This window comes from Xenopus laevis, chromosome 8L (genome assembly GCF_017654675.1).
Source record: "Xenopus laevis strain J_2021 chromosome 8L, Xenopus_laevis_v10.1, whole genome shotgun sequence".
In the NCBI taxonomy this organism is placed as follows: Eukaryota; Metazoa; Chordata; class Amphibia; order Anura; family Pipidae; genus Xenopus; species Xenopus laevis.
The window spans coordinates 112,674,113-112,687,752 of NC_054385.1; the positions used below are offsets into that span (position 1 = coordinate 112,674,113).

General features: G+C 41.4%; 1 protein-coding gene across 1 annotated transcript in view; it reads right to left on the reverse strand.

Annotated features, from left to right (window-relative positions):
* Positions 1-11,185, reverse strand: part of pals1.L (protein associated with LIN7 1, MAGUK family member L homeolog) — a gene marked incomplete at its 5' end in the record, with an annotated part of 32,872 nt that extends 21,687 nt beyond the window's left edge. The window contains 1 exon segment of the mRNA NM_001091798.1: positions 10,684-11,185. Within this exon segment, the coding sequence (NP_001085267.1) occupies positions 10,684-11,050 (367 nt within the window).
* Positions 11,186-13,640: the final 2,455 nt, after the last annotated feature.

Here is a 13,640-nt window from a genome sequence, read left to right on the forward strand (position 1 = left end):
TCACCATCCCCTTTGTTGTTGCTCCCAGTGGCTTCAAAGCAAATGCTCATTTTTACATTCCTGGCTTGGAGGCAAGTTTAGGAGGCTCAATGACATAATATTGCACCAAACAAAGCTGGCAAATAAGTAACAATAGTGCTAATTTGGTCATCTCCAAGGACATTTTCATGCTTGTGTGGCTCTCGGAGACTTTTTACATTTAAGTGTCGCTCACATGTAACAGTCAAGACATGCTGGCGATTAAGACACCACAAACATATAGCGGGACAGAGCTGCTGTATTTCCTAAAAATGTAAATGACGAACTCGGCTCTCTGAAGACTTTAGTTGCTGCCTTACTGTATCATAACATTGTAACATACTTATTTTCATTACAGAGATACTGTCATGGGAAAAAACATTTTTTTCAAAATGCATCACTTAATAGCGCTGCTCCAGCAGAATTCTGCACTGATACTAGTTTCTAAAAAGTGTGATTAGATTTTTTTTATATTTAATTTTGAAGTCTAACATGGGGCTAGACGTATTGTCAGTTTCCCAGCTGTTGGGAAAAAACCCGGTGGGATGCCGGGGAAAAAAAAGCTGTGGGCCCCAGTCCTCGTGCGCCCCACCGGCCTCCTCCCCCTCTGCTCCTGACCTCAACCTGGTGCCTGACTCCGCCTGGTTGCCCTGCCCATTGTGTATCTTGCTCCGCCTGCTCCACCCACTTGTCCCGTCCACAAATGAGCCCAATGTAGGTATGCGTCGTGAGGGGGGGCAGAAGAGGGCAGAGGGGGACTGGGATGAGGGGCCCTTGTGGGTTGCGGAGGTCCTGATGTGGCAGCCCTGGTGGGCCCTGGACCCCCCAGTCCGACCCTGAACTTCCGTCACTCTTTACTGCAAGTTGGAGTGATATATCCCCCTCCCTCCCCCCAGCAGTCTAAGATCAGAACAATGGGAATGTAACCAGATATCAGCTCCCTGACACAAGATAACAGCTCCCTGATAGATCTAAGAACTGCATTCAATAGTAAAATCCAGGTCCCACTGTGACACATTCAGTTACATTGAGTAAGAGAAACAACAGCCTGCCAGAAAGCAGTTCCATCCTAAAATGCTGGCTCTTTCTGAAAGCACATGACCAGGCAAAATGACCTGAGATGGCGCCTACACAATAATATCATAAAAATCATGCCAGAACTCATCATGGTTTAGAGTTCCTCTAGTCATATGACATACAGTATGGCAGACCACATAAGGGAACAGCATATGATCATAAACCTGACTACATGGCTACATATCATGCAAGCCTCTCCTCTGTGTCAGTTGGTTGAGCTCCATAACATAAAGACAGACAGCCCCATGCTCTCAATGGAAGTCATCCGTACAGACGCAATCCCATTCACCCCAGAGACGCTCGCACCCACTCACTTTGCAGTCACAAGCAGGCGGCAGCAATTGTGTCCCATGAGGAGAGAAGCTGGAGGCAGTTGTGGGAAGAGAGAGCATTGCAGGGCTCCCAGTCACTATACTCTTATCACTCACAGCCCTGATGGAATGAGAAGGAGAGTCTAGGTCAGCTGGGAAAAGCAAAAGCAGTGACATGCCGCGGGGGCCTGGACAGCAGAAAGAGCAGCAATAAAGAACACACACAAAGAGGCTTTGACGAGATCATATAAAAAGACAGCTGTCCAGGATAAATGGGCACCCTGTTATTTGGGGCATAATTAGATTCACAGTCACATTGTTGCCAATTCAGATTCCACCCAGGCAAAAAAAAAAAGAATCTACGCAAATAGAGCCCTGCAATGACTCAATGGAAAGTTTTCATTCTGAGTCTTTTACGCTGTAAATTTGTCAATTCTGAGGGGACCCAATGCTGCCGCGTAACCATTTCCCCCACGCTGGGGGCACGGGACTTACCGTCATCTCTGCACCGCCGCCCTTTAGGGTAAGTTATTATTCATGAAGGGTTCAACAAGCAGAGTATTGTGCATTCCCAACACGACACACACATACACACAAAGAGGTGTACACTCTACACTATGAACAATGAAACTGTTTTTGGTAAAGCTTTTCCCTGCACAAAAGAATATACTGACTTTAAAGGGGTGGTTCTCCTTTAAGTTAACTTTTAGTATGTTATAGAATGTACAATTCTAAGCAACTTTTTAAATTGGTCTTCATCGTTTATTTTTTATACTTCTTGAATTAGATGAATACCTTCTGACTTGTTCCAGCTTTCAAATGGGGGTCACTGATCCAATCTAAAAACAAATGCTCTATAAAGTTGGCCACAGACGTGTAGATCCACTCGTTTGGCGATAATCCCTATCCGATATGTCCACATTGAGGTGGGCGATATCAAGCTCATCCGATTATTGGGTCCTAGGGCCCAGCGATCGTATCAAAATGGAGGCCAAACAAGCGGTGGTATCGTGGGACTGCATCAAGGAAAAGATGTGGCCGCGATCTGTAGGGATTTTCAAACCTGCCCGATCGGCATCTGGCCGACTTTGGGCCAAATATCGATCGAGAAGGCCCGCCGGGGGGCTCTACACACAGGCCGATAAGCTGCCGACTTGGTCTGTCGGCAGCTTTTATCGGCCCGTTAATGGGGGCCTTAAAGTGGACCCGTCACTCAAAAAAATTATTCAGAATCCTATTTTATCACATTAGTCAAGCAAAATGAACTTTAATTACACTATATAAATTATTGGAATCTTGTTTCCTTCAGTCTGGGAATTCATAATTATAGCAAGTAGGCAGGAGCCATTTTGTGGACACTGTTATTAAGACAAGCCTTGTATCATCTCAGAATCTTGTTTGTGCACCAGAATGGGGGACCTTTTGTCCATCCCCATGCACTGGCAATACAATTAAATAAAGAGAACTGGGGGAATGTGGGGAGAGCAGTGACATCTAGGAAGTGCTGAATGGAAAGTGAAAGCAATTGTCTGCCCCGCCTCTATGCCTAGGCATAGAGGCGGGGCAGACAATATTTGATTGACAGCTGAGATTTTTAAATGAGTTTACAACAGTTTTGAATGCTTTAATAAAAAATTGAAATTGGATTTCATGTTTAATTTGAAAAGAACTTTTATTATACAGATTTGTGTGTCTGGGTGACAGGTCCACTTTAAGGCTACACATTATGGGGCAGATTTATCAAAGGTTGAGGTGAATTTTCTAATTCGAATTTCGAGCTATTTTTTGGGTACTTCGACTAGGGAATAGTCCAAATTCGATTTTAAAAAAATTAAAAAACTTGAATATCGAAATTTATCATTTACGGTCTCTTTAAAAATTCAACTTCGATCATTCGCCATCTAAAACCTGCCGAATTGCTGTTTTAGCCCATGGGGGACCTCTTAGAACCTATTTGGAGTCAAATTTCAACGTTTTTTCAATTCGAAATTCGACCATTGATAAATATGCCCCTTATTGTTACTGCTACTGTTTATTACTCACCTTTCTATTAAGGCCCTCTTCAAGTCTTATTCAAATAAATGCATGGTTGCTAGAATATTTTGGACCCTAGCAAGACTAGCAAGACTGCTGAAACTGCAAACTGGAGAGCTGCTGAATAACAATCTAAATAAATCAAAAACTACAAATAATAAAAAATGAAAACCAATTGCAAATTGTCTCTCAATATCACTCTCTACATCAGTGATCCACAACCAGTAGCTCGTGAGCAACAGGTTACTCACCAACCACTTGGATGTTGCTCCCAGTGGCCTCAAAGCAGGTGATTATTTTTGAATTCCAGGCTTGGAGGCAAGTTTTAGTTGTATAAAAACCAGGTGTACTGCCAAACAGAGCCTCCTGTAGGCTGCCAATCCACACAGGGCTACCAAATAGCCAATCACAGCCCTCATTTGGCACCCCCAGAAATATTTTTCATGCTTGTGTTGCTCCCCAACTTATTACACATCTGAATGTTGCTTACGGGTGAAAAAGGTTGGGGAGCCTCTGCTCTACATCATACTAAAAGTTGATTTAAAGGTGAACAACCCCTATAAGGAGCACATTTATCAAGTTTCGAATTGAAAATTCGAACTTGAAATTCAAATTTTCGTTTTGTTTTACGATCAAAACTGTGAAATTCGACTAGGCAGTTATTCAAATTAGATTCTAATTTTTTTTAAAAAGATTCTAATTCGATTTTCGAGATTTTTCATGCTTTATCAACTTTAAGAATTCGAATTTCTATTGGAACCCGCTATACTAAGCGTATATATCTGTTACAGTATTCAGTCCAGCTGCCACACTTTACCCTCTTTTATTTTCTTATTTTGCTTTATTTTATTTTACTCTATTTAATTTATATTTTATTTTTCTCATGACATTTTATGCTTATATGTTAAATATCTAAGCAATGCTATGTGAAAATTTTCTTTGGAAAATCAATAAACATTTCGTTTTTTTAAAAAAAAAGAATTCAAATTTGACTATTCGCAGTGTCAGACTCGGACACCAAGGGGCTCACCAAAAACCCTTAGACCAAGGGCCCACCCAAAAACCTTTAGACCAGGGGCCGACTAAGTATTATTTTCTTTCTCTCCTGACAACCTCTATTCTCCTAGTCTCTTTTCTTTACATACTATAACCTATTATTCCATCTATTTAGCCCTTTATTCTCATAGAAATAGGTAATGGCCATGAAATAGGTCAAATGTTTAGCAGCAGGAGGGCCCACTGACTCCTGGGCCCACAGGGAGCTTTCCTGGTATCTCGGTGGGACAGTCCGACACTGACTATTTGCTACCTAAAACCTGCCAAATTGCTGTTTGAGTCAATGGGAGAGATCCAGGGATCAATGTGGAGTTGTTTGCAGCCTTCTCACATTCAAGTTTTTTTTCAGAGAAAAAACTCGAATCAAGCTTTTTAAATTCCAATCTAATTCAATTTCAGTTTTTGGGGTCCATTTAATTCATCCAAGTTTTAAAAATCCTATTTTTTTAACTATCGATTGGTCGAATTTCGAATTTATGGGAACTTAGGGGAGTTTTGAAAAACTTACGTACATGAATTTGGAATTCGACCTTTGATAAATGTGCCTCTAAATGTAACAAATGAATTACTCCGGGGGGTGGAATGTGATTAGTCAGCAAGAAGACAGCAAGAGAAGCGTTATGAAAATACTCCCTGCATAGGGGAGGGATGGAGGGCCCTTTCACTGTTGCACAAGGGGTGCACATTATGCTGACGCACATCACTGGAACGTTGCCCTGCAAGTCAGCAGCAAATATAACATAGGAGGGAAAAAAATTATTTTTCATTTACTTAAAACTAACAATTTAAAGAGGAACCATTTCTTATCAAAATATATGCTCAGATGGGTATGTTGCAGACACCTCCGCTTATTAAAATTAGGGGTCTGCTATTTCACGGAAGAGCTTTACTGACATTTTATAGTGAATAAAGTTTGCAGTACAGGTATGCTCAGGATACAGATAAGGGATTTTTATGTAATTTGGATCTTAATACCTTTTGTCTACTTAAAATGATTCAAACATTAAATAAACCCAATAGGCTGATTTTGCCAACAATAAGGATTAATTATATCTTAGTTGGGATCAAGTAGAAGGTACAGGTATGGTATCTATTAACCAGAATGCTCGGGACCTGGGGTTTTCCAGATAACAGATCTTTCCGTAATTTGGATCTTCATACCTTACGTCTGCGAAAAAATCATGTAAACGTGAAATAAACCCAATATCTTAGTTGGGATCAAGTAAAAAATTTGGATTATTTGATTTTAATGAAGTCTATGGGAAATACCCTTTCCGTAATTCAGAGCTTGCTGGATAATTGGTTTGCAGATAACTGATCCCACACCTGCCCCACTCCCTACTAACAGTCAGTCGAGCACCTTTTCCATAGAGTTTCACAGAGCTTTTCCACATTGCATGACAGCTTTAGTGCTATTGCTGCCCAGGCAGTTTCTATTTGGAAATGGGACAGTTTGTACAGGTGTAGGATCCAGTATCCAGAAACCCCTTAACCAGAAAGCTCCGAATTACAGAAAGGCCGTTGGCCATAGACTCCATTTTATCCAAATATTTAAAATTTGTTAAAATCATGTTCTTTTTCTCTGTAATAATAAAAAAAAAAGCTTGATAGGAAAAAGGGTGAACTTGATCACCAGAAATAACGACTATTTCCAATGACTTTCTATTTTCTATGTGTGACCGTTTTTCTAATATTGAAGTGTCAAGTGTAATTTTTCCCCTTCTGAAGCAGCTCTGGGAGGGGGGGGGGTCGCTGACCCTGTAAACTGTTCTAAATTGATACAGTTAGTTGATACATTCCTTATCTTTGTCCCTGCTGAGCAGAAGCCGAGTTTCATTACAACCAGCTGTTAGAACTGATACAATAGTTGCTAATAATCCGGAGATGCTGCTGAAAAATGTATCAACTAAATGTTGCAAAATTGTAACCGTTTAGTCTGTACCTGAATTACTGAGCTGCCAGATTGAACACAGAGACATTCAACTTTAAACTGAGATTTTGTAAAAACAGTAAAAAATAAATAATGGAAAAAAAGTCTATTTCTGGAAAACAACTGAATTGAAAAAAGTGTTTGGAAGGTGAACAACCCCTTTAAGCTTCCCAGCAAGCAGGATCCAAAGTCTGAGCAATAAATTAGATTTATGGGGATAGGTGAGGTAAGCCCATAGGAATGCTTGTATTATTTATTCTTTTATACACAGGTTAATGGACGTCATACACAGGTTTATTTACTGCTGTTCAGGCAAGAAAATATTCAGATGTGCTTAAACGTTTTACTTCTTGGAACAGACACAACTGAAGGAAACCCTCTTGGCTACTGTACCAGGGAAAACTTGGCCTTCACTTTCACCGGGAAATGTTTTGGGAAATGCTTTGGATTAACAAACTAGATATACTTTGGCCTAAGGCTAAGGCCACACTAGACGATAGCGCCGCGATTTGACTCGCGGCGACTTTTCGCCGCGACTTTTAAGCCGCAATCGCTGGGGAAACTTTTGCGCTGGCGTCTATGGGGAATCGCGACAAATCGCCAGCGTAAAAACACACGCGGCGATCTTTTCTCTACTGTCGCTCGAAATTGCCTCGCTAGGCGATTTCGAGCGACAATAGAAAAAAGATCGCCGCGTGTGTTTTTACGCTGGCGATTTGTCGCGATTCCCCATAGACGCCAGCGCAAAAGTTTCCCCAGCGATTGCGGCTTAAAAGTCGCGGCGAAAAGTCGCCGCGAGTCAAATCGCGGCGCTTTCGCCTAGTGTGGCCTTAGCCTAAAGGTCTTAACAGAGTATACGGCTATTTCTTTCATCTAAGGTAAATACCCTGTTGTTCTATGGTGAGTAAACACCCTTTAGTATGTAGATTGTTTTTAATAATTTGTTGGTTAATGCTCCTTCCTTTATTTTGAAGGTTCGCAGTATAACTAAGAAATGGTGCCAGATCCCGGACTGCATTGAGGAAGGTATATCTGAAACTTTCCTATCCGGGGAAAAGTTACCATTGTTTTTATTATGCTTATTTTTGTGTTTTTAACACTAAGTTTCTTATTGAGATGGGTATGCACTATGTCTAGGACACAATGAATAATGGACTATCACATTTCTAAAAAGATGAAGCAATGGACTAAAGGTGGCCATACATGGATAGATCCGCTCGTTTGGCGATGTCGCCAAACGAGCGGATCTCCCTCCGATATGCCCACCTTGAGGTGGGCAATATCGGGCAGATCCGATCGTGGGCCCTAGGGCCCAACGATCGGATCCTAGCATTCGGCAAACAGGCGGTCGGATCGCGGGACCGCATCAACGAACAGATGCGGCCGCGATCCGACGGGATTTTCTGTCCCATCCGAACGAGATCTGGCCGACTTTCGGCCAGATCTCGATCGGGGAAGCCCGTCGGGGGCCCCCATACACGGGCCAATAAGCTGCCGACACAGTCTGTCGGCAGCTTTTATCGGCCTGTGTATGGCCACCTTTAGACTGTGTGCTAGGGGGGAGGGTTCTATAGTGGTACACTCCCACTCAGAGGGGGTTAAATAGCTTGTATATTGAGTTAGGCTTGAGAAAGGGTGAGAATAAGCCCGAAAGATTGCCTGGTTATTTGATCTAATAAATCCAAGTTTTCACTTTTTGCAACTAAGAGGTGCCGCAGCGATATTTTTTTTCCCTCTTTGTCTATGCAAACCCCTGGCAAGGGTTTCTGGAGTGCTTTGCATCCAACCTACAAGGTTAAAGGAGAAGGAAAGGCTAATATTAAGTAAGCTTTATCAGAAAGGTCTATATAAATACAAGTAAACCCTAAAAGTAATGCTGCTCTGAGTCCTCTGTCAAAAGAAACCACATTTCTTTCCTTCTATTGTGTACACATGGGCTTCTGTATCGGACTTCCTTTTTTCAGCATAAATATACAGGGTTAGGGGTTGAGCATGCTCAGTTTGCTCCTCTCTCTTCCCTCCTCCCCTCCCTGCTTTAATCTGAGCTCAGAGCTATGAGTGAGCAGGTAGAGACTCGAGCAAGAAGTGATGTCACACCAAGCTAATATGGCAGCTGCTATCCTAAACAAATTCTAGAGCTGTTTACTAAGGAATGGTAAAGCATTCTGCAGAAAAAATATAGTGTTATAGCTTGCACTAATCTGGCTTATCTTTTGGCAATAAACTGCTTTGGTAGTTTTCCTTTTCCTTTAAATAAGGTGGTTGAAGCACACACAATATTGACTACTCTGTTCACTTTCACTGGGAGTCAGGCACTGAGCACTATTAGAAGTTTTGTGCAAGCATTTCCCTCGGCAGTGCACAGAATATCTCTGTTGCACCGTGTGGTGGCAGAGTGAGGGGCATAAAGGTAGACTTACCACGATAACACCCGGTGTATCACTTGTGACCCTGAACAGGCTGCTTGGAGGACATTATCAGCTCCCGGCAAATGGCTAGGGCATTTTCCACATAAAGTGGCCATTTATAAAGTAGAGATGTGAAAGTATTGCTTCAGTGCAGATAGCCATAAATCCTGCCTTTCTATTAACCCTATTTATTTGATTTAGTGCACCTACAAGTGCTCCTTAAATCACTGCTGCTCTCCGGAGCTGAACTAATTCGTTTAGACAAAGTTATTCCACATCACTCCGGTGACATCAGCACTTGGCATATTTGTGAAAAGGAATCTTACGCCCAGTTCAGCTAAGAAGCAGGTTTCTGGGTAAGATTTAAGGCAGGAAGGTACTGGGATTCATTTACCAACATAAAGTAGGTTGTCCCCAATGTTAGCAAATAAGCCCCAGCTGTTGCAAACTACAATTCCCTGCTTTCTCAGTTAATGTGCATCTACAGTGCAACCTCAATTTTACATCATGTGATTTTAAGTTTTCCCTCATTTTACATTGTTGTTTTGTGGTCCGACCTATATATTATGCATAATACATTTCCCTGATTTTACACCAATTGTTTTCTGGTCCCCTGAAAAACGTAAAATAGGGGTTCTACTGTATTTGGAAACCAAAACCAATTGCTGCTGTAACCAGGTTAGTTTTGTGGTGGACAGATTTTCTAATGGAGAAACGGACACTGGAGATGAAAAGCAGGGATGCACGGAATTCACTATTTTAGGATTCAGCCAAATCAGAAATCCTTTGTTAAAGGGATACTGTCATGGGAAAACGTTTTTTTTTCAAAATGCATCAGTTAATAGTGCTGCTCTAGCAGAATTCTGCACTGATATCCATTTCTCAAAAGAGCAAACTGATTTTTTTATATTTAATTTTGAAATCTGACATGGGGCTAGACATATTGTCAGTTTCCCAGCTGCCCCCAGTCATGTGACTTATGCTCTGATAAACTTCAGTCACTCTTTACTGCTGCACTGCAAGTTGGAGTGATATCACCCCCTCCCTTCCCCCCTCCCCCAGCAGCCTAACAACAGAACAATGGGAAGGTAACCAGATAACCGCTCCCTAACACAAGATAAAAGCTCCCTGGTAGATATAAGATCAGCACCCAATAGTAAAATCCAGGTCCCACTGAGACTAATTCAGTTACATTAAGCAGGAGAAACAACAGTCTGACAAAAAGTAGTTCCATCCTAAAGTGCTTGCACAAGTCACATGACTGGGGCGGCTGGGAAATGGACAATATGTCTAGCCCCATGTCAGATTTCAAAATTGAATATAAAAAAATATTTTTGCTCTTTTCAGAAATGGATTTCAGTGCAGAAATCTGATGTGTTTTGAAAAAAAACATGTTTTCTGATGACAGTATCCCTTTAAAGATCCAGCCGAATACTAAATCAAATCTGAACCCTAACTTGTATATGTAAATTAGGGAATGAAATGGAAAGAAAGTAAAAAAAAAATTATGACTTCCTTGTTTGAGTGACGGAAAGTCATGTGATTTTTTTTTGGATTTGGATTCGGTTCAGCCAGGCACTTGGATTTGGCCGAATCTGAATCCTGATTAAAAAGGCCAAATCTTGGCCGAATACCGAACCGAATCCTGCATCCCTAATGAAAAGGCTCACATATTCTGGCAGTAGGTCATATATCACTGCATCCCAAACGATGTGTGTTTCCAGCGGTTAAACCTGAACCACATCTTCTAACTTTTAATGGGAAGATGATAGCAGCCAATTCTGGCATTTATGTATGTCGGAGTAGCACAGTAGTATAGGCAATACATATATCAAATGTTAGTACATACCCAGTACTTTCACAGCCCGGCTAGGACTTTCCAACACCAGCACTTCATCAGTATCAAAAATAGGGTTGTCAATTCCAGTTTTAGGGAAAATCTGTGCCAACTTTTTAAGCCTCATAGATGAATTAACATCCAGCTCTTGTTTCTTCCCTTCCTCCTCCCGCCTGCGCCTCATGTCCTCCTGCTGCTGCCGGATGCGTTCTAGTTGGGCGCTCCGTCGGATGGGCATCGCCCTCGAACCTAAGTCCCCGGGACAATCGACGGCCATTTCCCTGTGTTTGGGTGGCTCCTCTTGAGCGGCGAGATCTGAGCTCTGCTTGTCACTGTCAGAGTCTTCTGTTACATGTCCGTTTACATGAGAAGTGGTCATGACTGCTGGCACCACCAGTCCAGGTGCTTAAAGGTAAGTATTTGTCCTGTAGTCTGTACAATATCCCATTGTAGCTCACAGTGGTCTCATGAGCCGCACATATAAGCCGTTATCGATACTGATGCTTCCCTGTCTGAAAAAGAAAGTAACATTTTTTTAAGCAAAAGTTAAATACTGCATTCCTGGGAAAACCTGCCTACCCCTACTATATATCATTACCTCTTTCATTATGAAGAGCAGCCAATTAAACTAGATAATCCAAGAGTATTTCAGCTGCAATATAACAAATCAGCCTCCCACCCTGCAATCTCGGTACCTCCTACACAAACATATTTATGGTCAAAGGGCAGCGACAAATCTCCTCTTACTTCCTCCTGCCTCCCCGCCGGCTAAAATGTAAATTGCCGGCACGATGGCACACAGCGCAATTTGTTTTCCGAAGTCGCCTCATGAGGAAACTTCAGGCGATTTCGGAAAACGAATCGCGCAGAGTGCCATCCCGCCGGCGACTAATCTCCCTGAATCTGCCTGTGTGCCCTGACCCTTAAAGTTATTTGTAAACCCAATTGCTATTGAAAGCAGCATTTGCTTTACGCCTGGTTGATTTTTAAACAATGTTGCAAAAAGTCTTGGTTCCCCAGCAAAGACAGTTCTGTTAATCAGCTGCCTTGTCTTACATTGTATCAGTCTGAGCCAATGGGGCAGAGAACAGCCAGGGACAGACAAACACTAATATTAAAACCAGTGTTTTATAATAGCATAATACAAATAACTTAAAAATCATAGAAACATTTTAATGAATGGATATTGCAAAGTTGCCTAGGCTTAAGTTGTCTATTATTAAGCAAAAACATTTTTTTTTATGGTTTGACATTCCCTTTAAAAGCCTTCTGCCCTCCGTTTGGATTTAACCAATTGCTGAAACCATCACAAAATATTTGGCCAAATGTCAAACCTCCAAATTTAGTTGAGCTAGACACTAGACACTCACAATTCACCCAAAAAAAAGTGTTGGAAACCCAGTAAATTCTGGAACAAATACTAACCAGGTAAAGAGTTTAATGATCAGTTCTGGGAGTTCTGATTTATTTAAAACAACTTGCATGAAGGATTTATTTGGTATCAGCATGAGAGTCCAAAGTGCAAAAACCACCCAATTGCAAGGGCCCCAGAAAGTAAACATGCTCCTCACAAGTGCAACGGAATGTGTGTGTGGTATGCCAAAAATGCCTTGTGCTGCCACTGGCCATCCAGAGAGCATGACATTGAGCAGGCAAATAAAAAATAAATAAATAAATTATATATATATATATATATATATATATATATATATATATATATATATATATATATATATATACACATATATATATATAAAATACACAAAAGCCATGAATATTTTGTAAATTATATCCTTATAAACGGTGAGTTCTGATGTCATCAGTTATAAACGGTGAGTTCTGATGTAATTTCTGTCACATGACTCACTGAAACTTGAGAATTATAATAAATAAAGTACCCCCAGTTGCAAAATATATATATATATATATATATATATATATATATATATATATATATATACACATATACATATACATATACATATACATATACATATATATATATACACACACACTGTGCAGGCTACTCCTCATCCCAAGTGACACTTACTCCTCATCCCAAGTGTCTCCCGACCCAAAGCACAGTAAATTGCCAGGGAGGTTGGGCAGCAAACTAGACACTTTCAAAATACTTATGGAAAAAGAAAAAAAAAACCTAAAACCACATACAAAACAACAAGGGCTCCCTTCAGGCTTCTGGTTAAAAGTGCTTGAGCCAGTGAAATCCATCAGTGCATGGAAGTGCTCTAACATACATACCTATATTGTTTATGTGCATAGTACCTGTCGGCTAAACGACAAGGATCTTTGCAAAGACCAATAAAAAGACAAGGTCACTTTCAGAGCAAACATTTTGCTTATGCTGGGGTCACTGACCCTTACCAACCAGCTGGAACCTTCAGGGTGGGAGTAGGGGGGACAGGTAGTAAAGGCTTGTCAAGTCGCCTCTTTTGAAATCCAGACCTAAATAATAAAAGGCACAGGCTGAATTCTTGATTAGAAGTAAAGGTGGCCATAGAAGAAAAGATCCGCTCGTTTGGAGACATCGCCAAATGAGCCGATCTTTCGTCGATATGCCACTAACGGGCATGGCTATATTGGGGGTAATGTGAAAGTTCCGCCATATGGCCGATCAGATTACGATAAGAGCACAATGGGCTCTGGCGGGATCGGTCGGGACAAAATCAAACCTGACCGATCTCAGCCGGACGAAAAATGTCGGGACTCTCCACGCACGGTCCGAAAATCGTATGAATCCTCGATTCGTGCGATAAGGTCTTTGCGTCCATGGCCACCTTTAATCTGGCAGAGGCTCTACAGATGTGTGTAGAACCACAACTGCCTTATTCGCAACCCACCGACCACCATGAAACAGGAAGTGCTGTTGCTGCAAACCGGAAGTGATGTCATCAAAAGTGGGTGGAGACAGAAAAAAAAAAGTTTTCTATAATTTTAGGATAAAATAGACA